The sequence below is a fragment of the Sinocyclocheilus anshuiensis genome, unplaced genomic scaffold, assembly GCF_001515605.1.
Source record: "Sinocyclocheilus anshuiensis isolate Anshui unplaced genomic scaffold, SAMN03320099.WGS_v1.1 scaffold94, whole genome shotgun sequence".
In the NCBI taxonomy this organism is placed as follows: domain Eukaryota; kingdom Metazoa; phylum Chordata; class Actinopteri; order Cypriniformes; family Cyprinidae; genus Sinocyclocheilus; species Sinocyclocheilus anshuiensis.
Window position 1 is genome coordinate 877,801 of NW_015546049.1, and position 25,049 is coordinate 902,849.

The 25,049-nt window shown below is 39.3% G+C and overlaps 1 protein-coding gene across 1 annotated transcript; it reads right to left on the reverse strand.

Annotated features, from left to right (window-relative positions):
- Positions 1-1,251: 1,251 nt before the first annotated feature.
- LOC107699074 (regulating synaptic membrane exocytosis protein 1-like) lies at positions 1,252-17,561 on the reverse strand. Its single transcript, XM_016500241.1, has 3 exons — positions 17,122-17,561; positions 1,805-2,018; positions 1,252-1,311 (listed from the first exon to the last, which is right to left on the reverse strand). Exons 1-3 carry the CDS (start codon positions 17,286-17,288, stop codon positions 1,252-1,254), a joined length of 441 nt encoding a protein of 146 aa, XP_016355727.1. The 5' UTR covers positions 17,289-17,561.
- Positions 17,562-25,049: the final 7,488 nt, after the last annotated feature.

Below are 25,049 nucleotides of genomic sequence, written 5' to 3' on the forward strand. Positions count from 1 at the left end.
CACGAATCAGATTCACTGTAAATTATACGGTCTTTTTCACTTCCAAAAATGGTATACTACTGTAAAATTAATGTCCAATACATGTAATGTCCAATACAGTTTTTCACCGTATATAGTAGGGAAATTTACCGTAAACCATTTAACAGGTTTTTACTGTATGATTTTTACAGTCTTTTACCGTTAAATTCACGGTCATTTTTTACAGTGTACGAGAATACTTTTTGTACGCAAAGAAAACAAAAATAAGGACTTTATTCAACAATTTGTCTCCTCCGCGTCACCCTGGTGCCATTTTGGAGAATATCCACTGAACGCAAACAGCGTATGCTATTCTGTGTCAGCTGCGTCACGCGGAGGAGACAAATTGTTGAATAAAGTCGTTATTTTTGTTTTCTTTGCGTACAAAAACTTTTCTCGTAGCTTCGTAAAATTACGGTTGAACCCCTGATGTCACATGGATTATTTTACAGATCTCCTTGCTACGTTTCTGGACCTTGATCGTGGTAATTACAATGCTGTCGATGGGAGGGTCAGAGAGCTCTCAGAATTCATCAAAAATATCTTAATTTGTGTACCGAAGATGAACGGAGGTCTTACGGGTTTAGAACGACATGAGGGTGAGTAATTAATGACAGAATTTAAATTTTTGGGTGAACTATCCCTTTAAGAGTTTTGCTAATTATATAATAATAATTAAGACAAATTATATTTTACAATAAAATAAATTTTTAATGAAATCAGAGATTTCTGTCCCTTCATTGCAATTCAGCTCCACCAAAATGTTCACATATGGTCAATAGCAGCTCAAAAGTACTTCTCTAAAGCACAAGAACAAACTGGAAGCACAGGAATCATTCAGGTTTCATTCAAAAATATTTTATTTGTGTTTATAAAATCTTATGGGTTTGTAACTACATGAGGCTAAGTAATTGATGATAGAATATTCATTTTTTGGTGAACTAACCCTATAAAAGTCAGTTCTAGATGATGATCTAAATCTTAAAATAGGCAGAAACAATTAAGCATCCGATATCAGTTTAAAATCACCAATACTGGCTGATTATTAATATGATGCCAATATATCGTGCATCCCTAATCTAAACAGCATTAGGGTTGAGCTGCCATAACATACTTTGTCATATTAACAGTAAATACAGAAAACCGCTTTTAGAGCCCCACTGTTACTATTGAAAACTTTGAGATGGACTATATGTGACAGTAGGGGACCTCACCCAGCTGGGCAGGACGGAACTAAGGCAGATTGTTCCTCAGCATGCCCAGTGAGATGAGCCCATTCTCAGGTAAGTCACTCTAGAGGAGGGGGGGCCGTCTTTAGAGACAGCAGGCAAGGATGAGATCCTAAAATAGACCGTTGCATGTTGTGCTGCTGGAAACGGTCCCACACATTACCCTGCTGGCTCTTAGCAAAGTCAATGAAGATTTCACTCAAAGAAGAGTCTTTATAAAGCTCTGAGGAGCTGTGGGTGGTTTGGATTTGCAGTCCAAATCTGTAGACTTGTATGATTAGGAGAAACTGAGATTTAACTGTTCGTACTCTGGATTTGGACTCTGTAATCGCTCTGAATTGTGTGATTTATACAGATTCAGCAAACTCTCCATCAGGGAATCAACCAAACAACTGATATGTAGTTACAAACAGAAAAAAAATACTAAAGCAAGCATAATAAAACAAATGAAATATTAAAATGAAAGTCAATGGAAATGGAACTGACTTCACAGTGAGAAAGACAACATGGAGGATGAATGGGAAAAAAGGCATGAAAGTCTCAAAGCGGGTTCTTACGTTATTCGAGCGCAGCGACACTCTTCCCCCACAGCGGGCGCAGAACTTGGTCTGGCAGTAGGAACACAGATGCCCACAGCCATCTGCAAACTTGGTCTTACGGCAGATGCCACAGGTAGGTGCATCATCTTTATGGACAGCCTGCTGTTGTTTCGTTTCTACCCCAATCTTCCTCACCTGCTCCTTATAACTCTCAAACTGCTGGTGCAGTGTCCTGACAAACAGAAAATAAAAAGGGGAGAAAGAGAGAGAAAAAGGGGAAGCATTTGTTAGTTTGTTTGTATTGTTAGAAAAACAACCAGTGTTGTTACTGTTAACTAAAACTAAAACCTATTAGCACAGTTGTGAAGTATTGCAGATGATCAACTAAAAAATGTATTTTCCAGATCAAAATGAACACATCTTGGTGACGCAGATGAAATGGCTGGGTGAAGGACAGCATTTAGCATATGTACAAACATCATATTAAATCCAAAATTCAATCTCAGATTTTCTTTCAAGCTGTACATATGAAATACTTCATCTGAATTGGAACCTAACTCCACTTTGTTTGTCTTCTCCCTTCACTGGAATGAAAATAAACTGTTAATGAATTGCCAATGAGGCGCTGCTGTCTGCTTTAAAAAGAAGCATTCCAATAACATTTCTCAAAGGAACAGCACATTAGCATAACAGTTCCCTTATAGCAAGTGGTTAGCAGCTCTAATGACCACAGTAAAGACATTAAGCCATTTAAAATAGACACAGCTCATTGTAAATTGTGAATTCATTGCACACATTTCTCTGTAAAAGTTGCCTCCAACACTCTAGGCTGACAGGTAACCAAAATGTTCATCCTCCCCTTCTACCCATCGTCCCACCATTTGTTCAACCCTATCACAACGCTTGTCATATGAAAATGTACATTGGTTACACTGCAGTAAAAATCATTCTTCAAGAAAATAAAACTGCAAAAGCAAATGCAAAGCATCACCTCTGTTTGTGGCGAACAGCCATGATCTGCAATTTCCTTTCAAAATCCCAAACCTGCATAAAACAGCGACTCCAGAATCCACTGAAACTAGCTAACAAAAGCACTTTTCCTACGACTTCTGCTCTCCATGACTGTAAATGCTAGCGTTCTCTCTAGCTTGACCACATTTGCAGTTTCCCTTCTGGAATCAGACAGCAGACTGCAGTCCCAGGTATCTGGATGGAGGTTGTGACTTTGGGGAGTCTTGGCCAGTGATGCTATATTACGCAGTCAGGATGAAGCATTACGTGGGAAGTCGAAGGCGTGGCGACAAGGATGAATCATTGGCAGAGCAATCAAAGAAAAGAAAAGTGACCTCTTTAAGGTTATGGGTGGATGTGCTTAAGGAGATTTATGGACATTTTACGTGCATTTACACACACATATCAAATCAGGTTGGCAAAAAGATCTTCTAAATAAGACGAGACAAAAATGTTTATGCATTTCCAGAAGAATGAGGATTATAAACATGAAGTCATTATTCAGGAAAGTAATACAATCACTAGATGATAAACTAGTTTACTAGAGATACACTTGAAGATATATACCTCTGAGAACATTGTTGAGGTGGAGAATTTGCTTTCGGGTCAGTGTTCTCAGCTGGGAACAGCTGTCATAGCAAGGGACCAGGTCTCCAGCCATCATGGAAACACAAGAAAGCCAGCTCTACACCTCTTAAAGAAACAGTTCACCTAAAAATGGAAATTCTGCCATCATTTACTCACCCTCATGTCACTGTCATTTCGAACCCTTATAACATTCTTCCATATATATATATATATATATATATACTTTTTGCACTTTGTTTTAAATAAAACAAACAAAACCTTGTATTACAATTTTCCTTTCCTCTGAAAAACTAAAAATGATAGAATAACAGTCACGAGAAGCTAATAAGAATCACCATTGAGACCAATCAGAATGACAAAAAAAACTGTCTGAGTAACACTGATCATTTTCCCATCTAGTGATCTGTTAACCTCTGAGACCAGATAATTGAGACAGTGAGTTGAACTCGAGAGCCAGATCAGTTCATAAAGCATCATTGATAGGCCAATTATTGAAAAGAACTGACTCAGACTGATTCGTTCACGAATCAGACATCACTACTTCTCGTAGTGATAAAAAGAAAAAATCACCCTTTGTGTTCTAGGAAAAAAAGAAAGTCACAAGTTTGAAACAACATAATGGTGAGTCACTAATGAAGAGACTTTTTTTTCTCCAAGATGCTCAGGCATAACTATTAGAGACTGGAACTATAGACTGGAACTACAGAACTAAGAACTATAAATCTTAATAAAAATGTACCAACAAATTTTCAGGTTTAAATTACATCCTGAATTGTTCTGTGATTCAAAGATTCAAAGTTAAAAGGGTTGCTGATAATGGCTAAATCTAGATCCAGTGATTCACTAGAGTACTTGGCTGGTCATTGGACCAAAATAGAAACACCAATACAAGCGGACATCAATAGATTTCTTTTAGAACAGACTGAGGTTAGCTCTGAGGGTTGAACTTCGGTCTCTCTACACCTTCATGAAAGGCAAAACAAGTCCTAAAATAACTGTTTAAAGGGATAGTTCACCCAAAAATGAAAATTCTGTCATCATTTACTCAACCTCAGGTTGTTCCAAACCTTGTATAAGTTCTGTTCCTCTGCTGAACACAAAAGAGTTTGAAGAATGTGGGTGACCAAACAGTTCCTGGTCCCTATTGATTTCCATAGTATGGGGAAAAGAAATAGCGTAGAATGGGGCCAGAAACTTTTTGGACACCCACATTCTTCAAAATATCTTCTTTTGTGTTCAGCAGAAGAAAGAAACTCACACAGGGTTGGAACAACTTGATGGTGAGTAAATGATGACAGAATTTTTTTGGGTGAACTACTAATTTTACTCCAAGGCAGCCTCTGATGATATTACTGTGAGGTATACTTATAACTTTTTAACTTGTAACTTAGCTGTGCTAAATCCCAGGAGCAGACCAAAAAATTTGATGTATTTGGGACTCCAAAAGACAAGAACATTCTTTTAAAGGGGTCATATGATGCTGCTAAAAAGAACATTATTTTGTGTTTATTATTTGGTGTAATGAAATGTGTTTATGCGGTTTAAGGTTAAAAAAACACATTATTTTCCACATACTGTACATTATTGTTTCTCCTCTATGCCCCGCCTTTCTGAAACGTGTCGATTTTTACAAAGGTCATCGGTCTGAAAAAGCGAGGTGTGCTGTGATTGGCCGAATACTTCAAGCGTGAGACAGAAATGTTATGCCCCTCATCATATTGTGATGATGCCCTGTCAGGCCGGAGCGATGATTCAAAAACATGAAAACCCATTATCATCAGGAAACCTTTGAGAACTTTGAGCTTTCCTTCAGCTTTGTTGTGTTACAGAAAATTCCATGTGGGATCAGAGAACACGGATGACCTCATTCTGCCAATAAAGTAAGACACAACATAGGGACACCCAAATTCTTGACTGAAATATAGTAAACTTTTGTTTCTGTGTATGAAGAAAATCAGATTTCAGTGAAAATAGTAATAATTCCAGTGCTCAAATTTGATTAGCTAAGTGGCATTTTAATAGTGGTAGGATACAGTCCAATAGCACTGGGACTTTTCATTGTTTGTATCAATCCACTTCTGTTTTACATGTTCCAGATAGACTCTTAGAGACAGATTTACTAACAGCTTGCGTCAGCGCAAACCCTCTTTTGCCATTGAAAAAAATACTGTCCGGATTTAATAAAGACACACAGTGAAAAATTAGCAATGAAATGGACACAGTCATTTTTACGTCTGACCTTATTGCATGCATTTGTTGGAGTTTCCCTTTCAGATGCAAAATTTATGGGAGAAAAGTATTTAAATGAATCATGCAACATGATTTAATAAGGTTTGTGCTAATCAATTTACTTATTGAATCACTCACTAAAACAAATCATTCATACTTACTAGGGCTGCATCGTTCACTCAACTGATTAATTCAAAACACTGATTCTGTTATATATTCCCTGTATTGGTGTTTGGACTTTTGTTGAAGCATTTTCCCTGTTCATATTGTGTCTGTTAGTTCCCCTTGTGTTAGCCTTGTCTTTGTAGCTCCCTTGTTAGTTCCCATGCTTACCCTTGTGTGTTCCCTAGACAACTGACCACACCCTCTCGTTAGCTTGTTAGCCCCTGTGTATTATAGTCCTGGTGTTTCACTTGTGAAACACTAGAGTAGGTCAGTCAGTGTTTATGCTTGTGTTTGAAGTTCCTTGTTCCCTGTGTTTTTGTGGATGTTTTTCTGTCTCTCTATAAACTACTCCTTGCACTCAGATCCTCGCCTTTGACTGCTTTCTCCGTACGTTACAGATTCATTTGGGAATGGTACTACTATGTGAACTCATAGATGTGGAATGGATTGACTTTGCTTGGAACCATTTTTTTTTTCTGGTGAATCAAAAATAGACATGCTACAGTAACGGGCAATACTGTGTCTCTACTGTATTACTTAATATAAACTGATTGTTTAACCATTTTATATAAGCAATATCACATTCACAATAGTGTGAAAACTATTACTTGTGTAATATTGGTTCATTAAAAGACAAAAGCTAGACTAATTTGTATAACTGTGAAAAAGGAAAATCCCCTGTAGTTTTTGCGGATTTTCTTTACAGCTCCTCATTGCTCTAGTTTTCCTGCTCCATGCATGGCTTTAAGCCCTCTACTGTACACACTGTACGATTTTAGAAATCCTATAAGATCATTGCAAATCACACTGTGCGACATGGATCTGATAAACTTGGGTACGACATGTATGCAGACTGTACGATGATGACACCTAGTGACTCGTAGGCTATGATGCACATTGCTATAGAAGAATAAAATGTCATCTGCATGCGCTAGTGGTAAACAAAAAGAGCATGATGAATCACACTTTGGCAGTTGTAGTTTTTATGTGTGCTGAAAAAAAAGTGGAATCGGCGAAAGGGGAAGGGATAAGAGTTTGAGGTAGGCCTAAGCAGTTTTATGTTTTAGCGCCATGTCGCGTTGATTTCATGTTGGATTTTTATTGGCCGGTCAGTAGACTTAAGTCGTAGCAGCAAACACACTGTGCGATGATCATGCTGAATTTTCTGACACTGATCGTAGGCTATCTTTGGTTGCAAGACCATGACAACGGCCGTCTTTTAACCTCTCTCACTGTACGACATAGGACCACCGATTAGGAGCCAAGATCACAGAAATCACCACGATTGTTTCTCGATGCCAATCTTTCAGCTGGGACAGCCGGAAATCGTGCAGTGTGTAGAAGGCTTTAAAATGTCCCACAGACATCAGATCTCTCTCTCTATCTCTCTCCTTTTTCTCAGACATGGCCTGGCTAGTAATTATCACCAGTTGATTACATCAGAAGAGAAGGTGTGAGCAAGAGAGCAAGGATGGATGAACAGATGGAAGAATGAGAGGGAGAGAGACAAGAAGGGCAGCACGGAAAAGGGTGGAGAGCAGAGAAAAGGGACTATTTCCATCTCACTTGCTAATTCCCGGCTGCCGCCTTGACTGGGTGTCTCTCTTTTTTTTCCCCCTCAATTTTTCACAAATTCTTTGAAAGTGCCTAGCTGGATCAGCACTCAGGACACACCACATACAGTACACACACAAAAATAACCACACAAACATGACTCAACCCCAAGAGGACTTACCATATAGTTAGTCTTTCAGTGAATTCATAAATTACTATGAACTTGGAAAATACAATTTGTACAATTATCAGTATAGTTACACAAAACTAAAAAAGGAAGTTTCTTACAATAAAATGCACTGTTCACAGACCTATACAGTGAATTTATATAAAGAATCTAAATATTTCTAATTAACTATTTATATAAATAATTGTTAAATAATAAAGGGCTCTCTGCTGTATCTGCCTGTTGTGCTCCTTTCCTCCCCCTCCATTACACTCTATTTCTCTTTATATATGCATGCGCAGATGTTTAGGGGTCTTTGTGGTGTGCAGATAAGCAGGGAGTGGAGGTACTGGAAAGGATGTTCACTGAGTTCGGCCTGGACTGGCATGTCTGGATCTAGAGGTGTAGCAGGAAGAAAAACCCTTTGCTTGCCAAATGTATTCCTTATATGTACTTGTTGTCCCCCTTGCATTCCTATATGATGTAATGTATAATTCATATTGGATAAACCACTGCACCACCCTTTACAATGTATCTATAAAATCTACTAATGTAACATTAAACTTTGAAGAAGTTTGTGGACAGAGACTTGACTCCATGTTCAAGACTCTTCCCATGTGCCCATGCATTCACGAGTGAAAGGGGGACTACGAATATTCTGACGGGACCAAAATATAAAGAGTTCGTTTTTTAAACAATAATGTATATAAAAATATGAATATATAAATACAAACTTAAAATATAAATATAGTAAGATTCATTATAACAAACTGTGTATAAGTGAAGTTCATTCATAAAAGTAAAATCTATATTTTCAGCCACCATTGCATCCATTTGAAACTAGATACAGAGCAGTGGAAAGAAAGAGAAGTATCGATCAGTGAATCAGCTCATAAGTTAAAATCTATTCTTATCCATCATAAGGGAAGCAAAAGAGAGAAAGATATGTAGAAACTTAGTGATAATGAAGGAGAGGCTGAAGTCACTATGGCCAGTGGTTTACAGTGGTTGTTGTATAAAATTGTCATACTTAATATATAAAAATATAAATATATTCCCTGATTCTCAGAAGGCAACACAATGCATTAGGCTGATGATACACGGGGCTACTTTTTGAGCAATTTTGCCGGGCAGCTTTTTTTGAGCAATGCTGCTTGGGCACTTTCCCATTGAGAATGGGCAACAAATTTCTATCTGGATACTTTAGATCGGTTTTGGGCCCTGTGTCTCATTGTAACGCCCCTGTGGACGGTTTGTTGTGGTTTCTTCCCTTTGTGTTGCTTTAGCCCGTCTAATCATTAGTTAATCACCGTCATTGTGCTCACCTGTCTGCCTCTAATTATTCACCCCTTATTAGTGCCTGTCTGTCTGAGCATTGGTGTCGGTTATTGTGAATGTTACCCCGAGTGTGTGTGTTTCACCTACCTGTACCTGCCTTGTTGTGTCTACATTGAAAGTGAGTAGTGGAATTATTGTTGTCCTCGTCGTCCTGCCTGCCTCCACACATCCGTTTCCGTGACAGAATAACCGACCTAAACAACAACATGGAGATCGCTGCTCATTTCCTCACCATATCCCGCCGGGATCTCCCCTTCTACGAGTACGCCGGGGAGTTCTGCAAGCTCGCAGCGGTGACGGCGTTAGAGGATGCCGTCCTTAATCAGCTGTTCTGGCTCGGGGCCAACTACCATCACCCCGTGGACCTCCCAGACACCACTGGACTAAGTTGGAGGGAAGGTGTCTTCCGGTGTCTGGGGAGTGTCCGGTCCCGAGCCAGAACCAGTCCGCCGCCGTCCGCGGCTCACTCAAGCCCGAAGGACGTTACTGTGGCAAGCCCGAAGGACGATAATGTGGCAAGCCCAGAGCTCGCTCCAGTGTCGGCTCCAGCCCCAGAGCTCGCTCCAGTGTCGGCTCCAGCCCCAGAGCTCGCTCCAGTGTCGGCTCCAGCCCCAGAGCTCGCTCCAGTGTCGGCTCCAGCCCCAGAGCTCGCTCCAGTGTCGGCTCCAGCCCCAGAGCTCGCTCCAGTGTCGGCTCCAGCCCCAGAGCTCGCTCCAGTGTCGGCTCCAGCCCCAGAGCTCGCTCCAGTGTCGGCTCCAGCCCCAGAGCTCGCTCCAGTGTCGGCTCCAGCCCCAGAGCTCGCTCCAGTGTCGGCTCCAGCCCCAGAGCTCGCTCCAGTGTCGGCTCCAGCCCCAGAGCTCGCTCCAGTGTCGGCTCCAGCCCCAGAGCTCGCTCCAGTGTCGGCTCCAGCCCCAGAGCTCGCTCCAGTGTCGGCTCCAGCCCCAGAGCTCGCTCCAGTGTCGGCTCCAGCCCCAGAGCTCGCTCCAGTGTCGGCTCCAGCCCCAGAGCTCGCTCCAGTGTCGGCTCCAGCCCCAAAACTCACTCCAGTCCCAGCTCCTCGAAAGCGCTTTGCTGTGCCTGCTCCTCCAGAGCACCCTCCAGTGCCAGCACCCCGTAAGCGCTACCCTGTTCCCGAGTTAAGCCCACGGAGGGCTCCTGAGTCCCCGGCTCCACCATGGCAACCTGAGCCCCCTGTTCCGCCATGGCCTCCCGAATCTCCGCCTCGGGCTCCTCCACCACCTGCTCCGCCACCGCTGGACAATCCTCCTCCTAGTCCCTCTCCGCCCCTCCCTCTGTTTCTACGGTGCGAGGACGCACCTTCCGGGAGGGGGGAGTACTGTAACGCCCCTGTGGACTGTTTGTTGTGGTTTCTTCCCTTTGTGTTGGTTTAGCCCGTCTAATCATTAGTTAATCACCGTCATTGTGCTCACCTGTCTGCCTCTAATTATTCACCCCTTATTAGTTCCTGTCTGTCTGACCATTGGTGTCGGTTATTGTGAATGTTACCCCGAGTGTGTGTGTTTCACCTACCTGTACCTGCCTTGTTGTGTCTACATTAAAAGTGAGTAGTGGAATTCTTGTTGTCCTCGTCGTTCTGCCTGCCTCCACACATCCGTTTCCGTGACACTCATCTGGTTGCCCATTGACAGCAGCATTGCCCAAAGATAACCTGCAACATTGCCCAAAAAGTTGCCCCGTGTATCATGGAGTTTAAAGCTTATTCAGAGAACTAAACCAGTAGCACTAAACATGCCATTTTTTATCCTTCTGATTTATTATTATATATAACATTTTGCATAGTGTATGTAAATTTATGACCAAAGGTATATAAAAGACTTTAAGCCATATTTAGAGCCATATCTAGAGATCAGAACATCATTGGGAGTCTTTTTGACTTGGGCCTGCATGCAACCACCCAGAACACCCTAAAACCATCACAGCAATGTGCTAAAAACAACTGAGAATACTGTAAGTATTGCCCTAGAAATTATGCAAATACAAACAGCTCGTGTTTGCTCAGTTTGGTCTGCCAGATTTCATCTAAGGGGAACGCACAGAAACCTGACCATATATAAGCCCTGTAACGGGGGTCCATTGTTTGTTTAGAGACAATAATATAATAGTAAATAACCACTGTGAACATCCTAGCAACCCTTATAGCAATGAATAAATGGAGTAGCCTTTTGCACAGGAGAAATCCTTCTACCACCTCTGAAACTGTCTAAACTGACAGTAATTCATGATGATAAAAATCCACTGTATCCACTGTTGTCTCACATAAGTAATAATTATATTGCATGTATGATTCCTTTAAAAAAGGCCTGAAATTAACATAAATAATTGCAATCAGAACAAACATATGTGATGTACCTGGAAAAAATAAAATCAGCATTTTTTACTTTGCTGTTTGTTGATGGTGTTGCTGTAGGGAAGTTTTATGTATTTATAGACTAAGTGCCTTTAGTGCCTTTAGTAATGGACCATACTCTCTTATTCTCTCTCACTCACTCACTCTCAAATCATTTTTTCAATATTCACTTCCAACTTCCTTTTCTGATTTTCCATTTTTCAAGTTGATGTGATTTGTGATTCAATTGATGTGATTCAGTTGATGTGATTCAAGTTGATGCGTCTTAAATTATGAAATTGTTGTAAAATGTTCATGTTGTTGCCAAAAACAACTACAAGTAGTACTCGCACACTGTGTACTGTGTGCACAGTGCGCACATAGAGAGCCGTGTCTCAAACAACATGCAAACACCGAATGGAGTTCTCTTTCGTGTGTTCATGCGCTTAAACGGAAAAATACACCTTGCCTATTTGAACATTCAAGAGATTTTAAAGCATTCAAGCGCAAGAAGATGCAAATAGCAAATCCATTCTGTGTGTTCTGTGAGCACAGCGCGCACACAGACAGCCGCGTCTCAGGCAACGCCCGAGCCTCGTATTGCATTCCTTTCCGCATCTTCTTGCACTTGAACGGACAAATACAAAAGAATGTCAAAACACCCGTCTTGGAGAGTATCCTCAAAAACAGTTGTTTATGTCTTAAGTGAACTTAAACTGCTGAGAAAGACATCTGATGTGTATCATTATATTTGATCCATGCATTGTCTCTTAAAGTGACCGCGCCTAATTTACAAGCTGCTGTCTGTGTCCTTAATGTTAATCCAAAAAAAGAGAGAAAATTACTCAAGTCCTCTTGACTAAATAACTTTTGTAGCTTTAGCAATGATTAATCTATATTTATTTTATACAGTATAGAATGCAATGTTATTTTACATTTGTACATTTACTGTACCTGAACACATACAAACTTATTCTTTGTTCTGTTTATTTATTATGTGCTAGTTTGTTCATTTGTTATTCACTTGTCTTTAATAATGTTTGAACTTTATATTTGTTAGGTTAGTAGTTTTTGCTGTGGAATTGGAATTGAGAATTGTAATATGTAATTGATTTTAACTTAAATTTAATCATATATGCTCATTTATTAGAATAGATAATAAGATAACATGGGTCAAAAACAATGATAACAACTATTTAATTTTTTTGTGAAAATGTTGGCAGGGCAAGTAAAAATTTGAACCACAGGCCCGACTGGGCCAGTAAAAAATTCCTTAGCGTTGAGCCCTGCTTATGCTAAGAAAAAAGGAAAGGAACAAGAAACAATGATCCAATGTTTGTCTTTTCAACAAACCAATCTTAGTAAGACACATTATTTTTATAAGGACTTATAAAAATACTTATAAAATCACTTTTTATAATGACTTTTCTTCTGCAACAAGCTACTGTTTTGAGTTGGGAGTCTGGCAAGAAGCTGTTCTCAACAACTGAACCAGTTTCACAAGTCTAGAAGGAAAAATGGCTGCCATTCTTTCACTCTTAGTTTAGTCACAGTGGGAAGGAAACAACGAGAACTAGCACATTTGGCTAAAATAATGCAAATTAAACATTCTCTTACTTTGTACTGTTTATATGGGATCTAATAAATCATTGACTTGCAAAATGCAGGTTTTGTATCCTCAGACAAGCCTAAACTGCTAAAGATTAAGATGTGTTCTTCTCTCTACAACTGATTACATTGTCTGTTTAGTGTACATTAGGCCATGTAATATTCATTTCATATTTGTACATGTCCGTCTTCAACTTCTATACAAAGCCCTGCATTTCTGTTTTACCTGTTGCCTTTGTTGTAGTGGGGTGATCTGGCACTGGCCTACCTGTGACCCCTGTTGTGTTCTGTGTGGCTGCAATTATTCTTCATTGTAGGTCAGCTCTGAGGGCCTATATTATCCTAACCTCTGAATAATCCTAAAGCCTCTTTTCTGGATTCGCTGATGGAGCACAGGTGGCATTTTATTTCTTGTATGCTTGTTTCTACAAGTCTTTGAGCCCTTTTATTGTGACTTATGTTTCACGGGACTCGTACCTAAACACTACATATAGCAAGTACACCACTTTACCTGGTGAGCCACTGAGCAAGTTTACTACACCAGAAAAGCCAAACAAATTGAGCTGGTTATGTGTTGCAAATATCAAAATGTGTTAGTTTATAAATCATGCAGTATTTTTTTCAGTCATAACTAGGGATGTAACGATTCACCGCGAACCGGTTGAAAATGTGACTATTCAAATCGGTTGAGATGTTAAACGAATTGCGATACATTCGGGGGTGGGAGTTTATATGAATGTATCTCTAAGGGGAACTGACTGTCTTTATAAAAGTTTAGATGATATTTTCTTTTCATCTGGTCTCTGTATAATTCATATTAAAGCAGCGTTCATAAGCGCTGCACTGCTTTGTTGACAGCGGCAACCAAGGAAACGCTGTATCTGCTGTTCCATAAGCGCCACCTGCTGTCAGAGAGTGAATCTGCGTCTCATTCAGAGCTTCTGCTGTTTGTTTCGTGCAGATGTTTTATGTAGTATAGTATAGTTTCGCAAAACTAAAGTCAGCATTTTGTTTTTATTTTAAAATTTAAAATAATGCAATCTAATTTAGATTTAAAACTGATCATACTGCATGTATTCAGCATCCTTGTTTGGATTGTGATTCAAATGCAGTGGTTGCCTCTAATTTTAAATAGAAAGAGCACAGGTAGCCTTTGTTTATATGAAGTGATTTTTTTGTTTGTTTCATTTATTTGATTAGATTTAGGGTTTCTTTTAAAATTTCAATTTAGATTTGTTATTTGACATATTTTTGTTTCACAAATAAATGTGCAGCATTTTGTCCAAGCAATAATAAAAGGACACCTTTTCATTTATAATTTGTCTTAAATCTAATTTTGTTTAGAAAAAATCGTGAGAAAATTTAATTGTGAAATCAGTGAATCGAATCGTGAGTTGAGTGAATCGTTACATCCCTAGTCATAGCATTGTATTTTGCAAGGAACCTTGCAAAAACAAGTCTTTATTAATCAACAATCTGCCCCTGCAATCATAATTTGCTTGACATAGAATAAAAGTTGTTGGTGTTTTACTACCACTAGTGTTCATTTTAATATTCAAGTGTTTTCATGTTATTTGCGCTTTTAATAAAGATTTTGATTAGAGAACTTGTGATTAAGCTTTCGTTTTTTTTTTTTGTTTTGTTTTTTTAACTCTGCATATTCATATATAAATGTGTTCAATCATGTAGTATGTGATAGCACATACTACGTGACCTCAGCAGGTGCTGCATTCACACAGCACCTCTCAATAATTAGCTCTGACCTGTTCTCGAGGCTGCCTGAAACAGTATGAACAGCTTGATTACAGCATTTTATCTGTCCCAGCTGGATAGAGAGCTTGTAACACTCCAAAGAGAAAGGAAAACTTGAAATCGCATCATATGACCCCTTTAATACAAAGAAAAATAATGCAAAGACCATGGAAGTGTCCCTACAGTAGTCCTAGTAGTCACACTTCTCTACTTAATATCAGTGGGTATATTGGGTTTATTGATAAAAAGCTAAATTGAGAAAATGTGTGCTCTGTGTCATCTATAAGTGACGTTGTGTCACAAATCACATACTGCCTGAATAGGTGTTACATTTGATGAAGAACATTGAAGAAGTGCATTCTATATAGTATGTGGCCTCTCCTGTGGCCTCATGGGATAGTAAAATATCAAAAACACACATCAAAATCTCAGCGATAATATTAGGTCATCTATGTACTTTTCGCCAACTGCTTTTTGAATAATATGCATTTAAACATACTCTTTTGGCACACTGTTTTTCACATACTACATAGTAGAAAAGTAGGCATATTGGGATGCAGCATGACCTCTTAGTATTATACAGTATATGTCATACAATATGGTGCTGAGGGTGATATATCACCTATATGAACTACTTTAATTTTGAATTTACTTGGGTTTATATTTGTCCTAACTATTTAGGCATAAAACAGGGAAATTGTTTCATAACACACTTTAGTGTACTTTTGCTTTAGCATACTTCTATATTTCATATATTTGTTTATCAGATTTTCACTATGCTTTTCACTATAGTAGGTTTACTGCATGTGGACATAGCAGTTGCTTATTTCATGTTAAAAGATAGTTCACCTAAAAAAAATAAAAATTGTGTCATCATTTACTCACCCTCAAGTTGTTCCAAACCTGTGTGAGTTTCTTTCTTCTGCTGAACACAAAACAAAATAATTTGAAGAATGTGGGTGACCATACAGTTGCTGGTAGCCATTGTCATAGTATTTTTTTCCCATGCTATAGAAGTTAATGAGGACCAGCAACTGATTGGTTGCCGACATTCTTCAAAATATCTTCTTTTATGTTTAGCAGAATAAAAAAGAATCTCCTAAACTATCCCTTTAATGGTGAAGGGAGAACCACATTCTCAAAAAAGTATATATTAAGCATGTAAGATTAAGATTATGGTAAATCTTTATCCATATTTTTCACATCTGTCTGCCTTTACTTCACTATGGACCTTAGAGTGGGTGACATATGGACAAACACGAGGTCATCGGTGTGTAGTAGTAAACAGATATTGAGACAAACGTTCATTTTGAACTATGCTTCTCACAGCACATTCTCTGCACAGGTATTGAAATAAATACCCCACTGCCACACATTTGTAGATGTGGCTGTTGGGTCGTGATGTAGTGGCGCCTTTGACTCAATCATCGCATGGTCAAAATTATAGATGACCATTTCCGTTGCAGATTAGTCGTCATAGGAAAAAATTACATAACCTCGGCTCAATTTTCTATCACGTCATTTCCGTCTGAAGAGTAACTGCGAGGGAATTAGTGATGGGAAGTTCGGTTCTTTTCCACGAACCGGTTCTTTCGGACAGTTCGATTCAATAAACCGGTTGAAAAAACCGGTTCACCGGTTCTTTTACGCTCGACGTAATGAGAAACGCAAGAGCCTTCACAGCTCTACGTCAGGTCTTTCTTCAAATCATTCATGCCGACGGGAGGGAGAGGGTGGTTGTCACATGAGAAGAAATTGTATTTTAGATCTCGAAACACACGATAGTGGCTACAGTCGCAACTTTTAGTAATCCATGTATCTTAAAGATACACATTTTTAGTTTGTAGTCGTCCTCGCATGCATCGGCTGAGCCGCCCGAAATAATCGCGAGCCAATCACGAACCACACCCCGGTTGTAAAGCGGCGAAAGACTGTATTTCTTTTCCAGATTGTGGATATCTTTAAATATATTGTCAATTGGCATAAAACAGACGTTCCCTGTCGTTTAACGTGTATCAAACTAGACGTTTTTTTTTGTTCAACGTCTTTCTTCACGCACCAGCGCGCAAACCTTCCGCCAAGTTAACATTTGCTGTGTGTTTCACCATATAAAACAGTGTTTGGGCGCTTTCTTAAAAAGGGTGAAGAGCACCTTGTGTTGCCCCCGGAGGTGCATCGGGTGGAGTGGGGTGGCACAAGCAGTTGCGAAGTATGATTCATCCCCGCGCTCTGTCACGCCCCATCTCCCCGTCTGCTTTCCATGGTGCACCTGTAACTCGCCTGACCTCAAATCTAGCTAATTTCTATACACACACTGCTGTTAAAACCAAGCTATGCAAAGCTCATCTTTTACCTCCTGCTTTCTGTGCAGTAGTAGAGGCCACTGCAACCAGACGCTGTTATCCAGCAAAGGATACTTGAAGACTCACGCGTTCGTAAACTGCAAAATCACTACGATTTTAGGGATTCATTAATCACACGTTACGGGCAGTGAAAGGTCATGAAGCTGTGACTCAAAGGAAAGCGAAAGTGTCGAAAACGTCTGTGGATACACAAAGGAAATCGTCCAGCCCTTACTTTAGCATGGCTTGTTCCTTGTCCTCTTCCTCCCTTTGCCGAACCATCACTGCCATGATGACTTTCCTTTCGTCCTCCGTGAGATGACTCAAGTCCGGCATATCAGGCATGGGAGCCGGCACGGTGGGTGGGCGAGGGCCGCTTTGGGGCCCTACCGAGGCGGACATCTTTTGCCCCGCTCCCAGGCGTATCTATTGGCAGTATCCCGAGCGCTGGAGCCACACCTCACGACATGGTCCACGGATAGAGCAGCCTTCTTTGAGAGTAGTGCAAATCTCGCATGGTTTCAGTCACCCACAACTGTGCTTTTGTTTCTCTTCGTGTTTTTTCTTTTGTTTTCAACCCACCCCGCCTCTTTTCTCGCTACCCCCACCCCCCGCCTCTCCCCTCCACCTCCAGTTACGGGAAGCCCATCATCTCTACGCCCGGAGACGACGCAAACAGAGGGACTCCGGCATTAGCTAGCAGATCTGTGATTTCCCCCTTCACTAAACCGGGGGCTCGGTATTGGGCGACTGCAAAGGAGGAGTCCGTCTCTCGCCCACTGATCTCTCTCTCTTTCGTCGCTCTCAGATTAAAAAAAAAAGTCAATGGAAATGCAGATCCGCGAGCGCGTATACCACTCTCACCAACCGCACGCTTACTCGTATGTGAAATGGGCAAAAAAGCATCTATATGAGAGTCACACTCCCCGTTCCTTTTTCATATCGGTGTGTGCTCGACCGCGCACACCTTGTTCGCTTTTCTGTATTTTTAGCAGTAGCTTATCTGGTAATAGTTCAGTGCGCGCTCTCGTCGGGCTATTTTTAGAATCGCTCCCGCGCACCTCTTAAATACAATCGATTCGTCTGTTTTGTCTGACTGAGGGATGTCTGTAATAAAAAATTATCCTCGAAAGTCTCATGTGTGCTTGACATAAACCATCTCTAGACAATGTAAAACAAAAAAAAAGTAGACTACTGGAGCCCAGATGGTCTGTATAACTGTAAAATTGAATGCATGGTCGAGTTGAAACCATTGGGAGAATAAAACGAAAATCCAATAATAATCAACTTTATACGATTAGTTAATTCGTAGAATTGAGATGATTTACATAACGTAAGTACAAACTGTAGGCCAGTTGTTTTTCAGAACCCTGGACAGCGACACGTGCCGCAGAACACACAGACACAAAATTTCACTACACTGTAAAATGTGTTAATGTGCAATTGTTACCATTAAAAAGCTTGATTTAACCCATAAAAACTAGTTTCTTGTCCCGGGTTGGGGGGGGGATTACCCCATTGGTGAGGCATGGCCATTTTTCATGGTTTCCAATTTTATGCTATAACAAGTAATTAGCAAATGTTTCCATGTATTTCTCTTAATAATGTATTGGCTGATGCATTATCATATTGTACATTCTAGACTCATATACTACAACTTAATCATGAATGCGAACTATTCTTAAGGTGGCCATCTTCCTTCATCTTCCCCTAATTATTTAAGAGTCAGTAACCTTACTCTTATACAATATACAATGGCATTATGTTTCTGATCTTAGCATTGGGATAAATACTGAAAATATGCATTCATGGGACATGGTTTATACAAATAGAGGATATGTATTTACGTAGGCATATACCTGTGTATACAATATGTTTATATGCACTTAAGGTTAGGCTATTTAGGATAACCTCCATGTCCAGGGTCATACAATAGCTTCCCACACAGTGTAAACATGTGCCATAATGTGTGTATGTTTGTTTAGAAATCATTATCATTTTAAGATGCACCTTTGTTGGAGACCATATTAAACCATGCAGAGCATGGAGCCATGTGGTGCATGCAGAGCAATAGCTCCTCCAAAAATGAAAATGTTCTAATTGCTTACAAACTCTCATGTTGTTTCAAAATTGTAAGTTGTTGTTTTCAGAATTATGACTGTTATCTTTTTAGAGCTGACTTCTATTTGCATCACTGAATCATTATTTTCCTGTTTGTCACCATAAAGCTGCTTTAAAACAATCTGTATTGTACAAATCGCTATGTAAATAAAGATGACTTGACTTTTTTCCATGGAAAATGTATCTTTTTCTTTTATAAAAAGAAGACAGTTACCACATCTGTCAAGCTCCAAAAGACTGCCAAAACTCTGGAATGTACTTCAAATCCCTACTCAGCATGTCAATGCTTTGGGCCAGGTTTGACATCACTGAAGCCACATGGCATTGATTTTCATATGGTGTGGTAACTGCACATGACGCAGCAGTTTGAATATATAGAATGGAGAATGATATTTGAGAACTGCAATGAAAGAAAAAAGTTTTCCATGAATAAAGACATGAGAGCTCTCTCAGTCACAGAGAGCTATTATATGGTCTTTAAATATAGTGCACACATATGGACATTTCAGGGTGGGAAATTAACTCTTGCCACCTGCCAAATTCAGATAGGATATTTTTATTTAGTATTAGTTATTTAATTATTATTACAATGGCAGATTATTTTTTTTCTCAGATTGACCTTTGGATTTGTATTAATATGTTCCTTGGGGTCATTTATAATGTTAATAATGTTTGCAAACACACACACACACACACACACACACACAAATATATGCAGAAAAATAATTTTCAACTCTCATTAAGGGGCGACTGACTTGTCAGTAAACGGCCACTAATATGACTGGCTAATGTCACCTTTGCCCTTAAGTAAACCTTTTCTAAACCAGCAATATAAAACCATAATTTATAGACAATGCATTATGAAATTGTTTACTTACGCTTTGTGATGCAGCTGTGGACAGATCCAATACCAACGGTTGCTTCATCTTTCAACAAAAGTTTCTTTGGAAACTCTTCATTACACTGTGCTTCATTTTCTGCAGCCAAATGCTCCGAACAAACTTTCTGAAGTCTGTGCGCAAACATGCTGTTTAAACAGGACGAGTCAAAGCGAACGTTATTGTTCTTTCATTTTTCCTGTTGATTAGAGTAGCTCAAGCTCTTTAAGTATGCATGTCAGAAATTGAACACGCATACTTTATCCAGTGTAGACAGCATCCACACTAAAGCCCTGTTCACACTACAAGCCACATGCAACGACAAAGCGACACGATCCCATTCATTTCAATGGAGAGCTGGCGATTTCCAGCAACACGAGTGACAGCGACCGCATTTGCTTTTGACTGGATGCAACGCACGTTGCACGCAGGTCCACTGTGGCTGTGACTTATTATGGTGCGATAAAGTACAGTATGTCATGTCTTTCCCTGAGGCCTGTTGCAAGAAGCCGTTTCGCTTTTTACCCAGGTAAGTTTGCGTTTAGTTGGAGCAAACTCTTGAGATTTCGGGGTCAAGAATGTGGGTTGGATTTGAGAGGGTTTTGTGGCTATGGTAATGGCTACCATGCTCCGGAGTAGCTTTTATTAGAGATTGCAAACCCAAACTGGACCAATCAGCTGTGAGCAAAGTGATATATATCTGATGCAAGCCACTCCCCTTGAATCTCTTGCTTCAAATTAAAGCAGTTTACAGTGAAAGAATTTTACAGACAAAATTGCCCGTTTTTTGCTGCTAATTATTTACTATATTCATATAATATGTGTGTGTAGTAGCGTGAGTATGCATGCATACACACATGCAGAGGTCCGAGACCTTTATTTTTGTAAGCACACATGTACAGATGTGAGCATAATCAACATGCTCCTGAACACTAGTTTTTTCTCTTACTTTCATTCTTCCCCGTTCATTTTCAATGGCTGTGGAACACCACAAGTGTGACTGTGCCATTTGTTTTACAAAATAAAAGCATTTCCAAGCAAACTTCCTGATTAAACATTAAAGTACACAAGTGTAATAAACAGTGCAAGTTTTCATAATTTTTTTATCTCATATTGTGAAAATTATTCATAAAAAATGCTTTTTTCACTCAAAAAATGAGGTACCTACTCACAGAAAAATGAGGCCTATGATTAATCAGATGCAAATATAAATACAAAACCAGTCCTAAATGAAAGAAAACAAGTTGACAAAACGATTGAATCTAATATATTTGGTGATAATATAGCATAATGAGAGATTTATAAGCAATTGTTTGGAGGCATTTTTGACCGGGAACACCACGAGTGCTACAGGAATCCGAACACAACCAGAGGGTGAAATTAGCCTATGCTCTGCTCCTAACACTAAACTATTATATACCTCCTGAGAGGACTGCGAGTGCAACGCATCGTCATTTGGACTACTGTGGTACTGCTTTTTGGCATTTCTGCAATAAATACATTTTTGTGATTAACTTTACACTTGTCTGTCTGTTATGTTTCTCTTATAGACTGTATACCGTATAAATGTTTAGTGTACTTTGTAAATATTGTACATTTCAGCAAGCATATCTCCAAATATACAAAAAGTTTTTGTACTAGTAACGTTACATGTTGCGTAATAATACCTACGTTACATATAAGATAGATATGGTTGATTTGTTCTTTATAAAAAAACATTTTTTAATGCAATACATTTTTTATTGTACAGTTACATAATTTGTGGATTTTAAGGATGATTTTCTATTCAGTTAAATTTACTTTATTTGTATAGTTTGTGTTTACATTACCAAAACATTTCACAAATAATGGCAATTACTGTAAAAAAAATGCACGATGCAATAATATAAAATATTAATATTCTGTAATGGGTTTGTCTGGGCTATATAAGGCTCAGGTGTGGCTCAGTTTTGGGGCTTCTGGTTTACTTAAGGCTGAGAATCGGTGCCAATGCTAAAACCCATTCAGGCCCAGTGCAGGGCCACTTATTGGCTATTAATTGGCTTAGACTCGGGCCAGTTATGGCCCATGTGAGGCCCTTGTCTTTAATCCAGATCTGGGCCACTCCAGGGCCATCATTCTTTGCAGTATGTGGGCCGAGGGAAAAGGGTTTGTGTGGACCAGAAAAAAAATGCTATGTGGGCAGTGGTGAACAGCCAATCACATGCCTTGCAACACAGAGCAAATGTGATTCACTTCTCACGAGAGAGCCAGCGAGAGTCAAAACTCTTTTGCTAAAGGTTAAGAGATTGAAGAATATATGGAATTTAAACGTATTTAGACTGAAGAAAGTACTTGTCCATGAAAGGACAAATAAAAAATTTTTTCTTGCTCTATCAGTGCAGTCACAAGTGAAACTTGCGAAGTTCGTTTATATAGTTGATAATATATAGCGATAGAGACTCGAACATGTAAGGTCACATGTAGTTATGTTTAAAGCATTATCTATTGATTATACAGCTTATTTATATTACATATGACCTGTATATATTAATGTTAATTTAAAACATTGCTTTATAATCATTGTTAAACTAAAATTGCTTGTGTGTAATGGATTAATAATTATATAAATCATATAAAATAATTCTGAGTAATTATCATTAAAGCCAGACAATGACAACTTTTTTTTTACTATATAGTGACCTTTACTTTGGAGGAAGAGAAACTGGGGGAGTGAGTTTTCTGCGTTAGACATGTGTCACTTTGAATGAATGAATGATTGAATGAAGCATTTATATAGCGCTTTATTGTGTATTGCTGTACACCCAAAGCACTTTACAATCATGTGGGGGTCTCTCCTCAACCACCACCAGTGCGTAGCATCCACTTGAATGATGCGACGGCAGCCACAGTACTCACCACACACCAGCTACAGGTGGAGAGGAGAGAGAGACAGAGCCAATTCAGTGGATGGGGATTATTAGGAGGCCATGATAGACAAGGGCCAGTGGAGGGAATTTGGCCAGGACACCGGTGATACACCCCTCTTTATGAGTAGTGCCATGGGATTTTTAATGACCACAGAGTCAGGACCTTGGTTTAACGTCTCATCCGAAGGACAGTGCTTTTTACAGTATAGTGTCCTTATCACTATACTGGGGCATTAGGACCCACACAGACCACAGGGTGAACACCCCCTGCTGGCCTCCCTAGCACCTCTTCCAACAGCAACCTAGTTTTCCCAGGAGGTCTCCCATCCAGGTACTGACCAGGCTCAACCCTGCTTAGCTTCAGTGGGCAACCAGTCTTGGGCTACAGGGTGATATGGCTTTGCTCACATCTGATTTCAGTTTGAGATCTCTTACCCAGAACATAACCTGCCCTGGAGCAGGTTAGCTGTGGAGTGTAAGTTACTATGGCAATGAACGCCGCTAAAATCCAAGTCTTACCTGAAACTTACCTGGCTAGCCAACTAATCTGGCATCATGGTACATGCCCCTGATCTAAACCAGGTTGGATTTGTTTGGTTTGTCAACTGTAAACCTACTCTGAAACTCAAGAGTTTGTCCATATAGCTTCATGCAACAGGCCACTGGAAGCAGTTGTATGCAAATATATTTGCCCATGTGACGTCACATATCCCATAATATCCAAGCGAGCCATGTTCGGAGCTTAGTTAAACAAATGCTATAATGAGGACATTTCAATCTGTGAAACCTGCAGGATGTTGAGAAATGGAGATGGTTCAGAAATTCTTTGGCGTTCGGTTATGTTTTGAGGATTGCAACCACAGTGAGCACATGCTAGTGCTTTAAAGAAGACTCAAATAGGAAAAAATTCACACACACGCACATATGGCTGGAGGGCAAAACATACCCAGATGACTCTTATGGTGTATAACAAAGAGTGCAAGATTGACAGCTTCAGCTATACATAACTACTTTACATTTGCTAAGTATAGTAGGCCTTAGTATAAGGAACACTGCCGTATTGTGTCTGTTTTTTTGAAAGAATGTGAATTTGTTTAAACTAACAAGTAGGCTAGTTGTGAGAAAGGATGATATAAAATGCCAAGAGGCTCATTATAATAAGCAAAATCATTATTAGCTTATTAATATTAGGAGGCCTAATAATAGCTTAATAATATTAGGATATTATTATTATACAGCATAATAAAAAATCATTATTATGCTGTTCATAGACTTCAATTCAGCATTCAACACAATCATCCCTCAACAGCTCATTCACAAACTGGTCCAGCTGGGGCTCAACACTTCGCTGTGCAACTGGCTGTTGGACTTCCTGACTGGAAGACCTGTGCTGTACATGTGGAAGAATTGACAAAAAAGCAGACTTGACTTGACTTGACTTGACTTATTATTCACAAGGTGTCACTTTCATCTATACTGCTCAATGAAATATTGTATCCGAATAGCAAAATAAACAGATTACATGAATACAGCATTGTTATACACATTTAAGTGTACTTCTAAATGTACACAATTCTACTGGTGCACAGTGTAGCAGCAGTAGAATTTAAATAATAATAATAAAAATAAAATAGTAGTTATCAATTTAATGCATCCTTTCTGAATAAAAATATTACTATTTTTGAAATCTAGCAGTTTCTACAAAAATATGAAGCACAGCATTTTTAACATTGACAATTAGCAGTGTAGCACCAGTAGAATAAAAATAAATAAATAATAAAACAAAAAAAGTAGTTATCTCGCGCACACTCTGTTGATGGGACACAGCATTACACAGGAATATACCCCGAGGCTAGTTGTCATAGCTAGTTTGTACTCCATTTAATATTTTTAAGGGTGCATTATATTTTTGTCCGTTCATGTTAAATTTACAAAACCTGTAGCTGTGGTTGCCAGGACATTACTGTGAAAAAAAATACAATGACAATGTTATAATTATGAGATGGTATTTTGATGACTGTATATTGTAGTTTCTAATTCTGTCATTAATATCACATATAATTGGCTTGGGGGTGAGGGTGTGGGCTAGCAAACCTTTTTGAATCCATTCCCCATACTGATATCTAAGTCACTGAAGCAGCACTGGAGACAACTAAAGGTCATAATGTATGTTTAAGGTGACTTTAAGTCATCATTTAAAAAAAAAAAAATCATTTTGGACAGTTTTTGACATGTATATACAAAGTAAAACAAAC

Bases quoted from the DNA above. Each gene is read 5' to 3' on its own strand.
- LOC107699074 (XM_016500241.1), bottom strand. From the start codon at position 17,288: ATGTCCGCCTCGGTAGGGCCCCAAAGCGGCCCTCGCCCACCCACCGTG. The intron at 2,019-17,121 runs GTAAGGGCTGGA...TCTGTTTGTCAG, and splicing joins AAGGAACAAGCCATGCTAAA to GACACTGCACCAGCAGTTTG. The intron at 1,312-1,804 runs GTAAGAACCCGC...CCCCTCCTCTAG, and splicing joins TGTCGCTGCGCTCGAATAAC to AGTGACTTACCTGAGAATGG.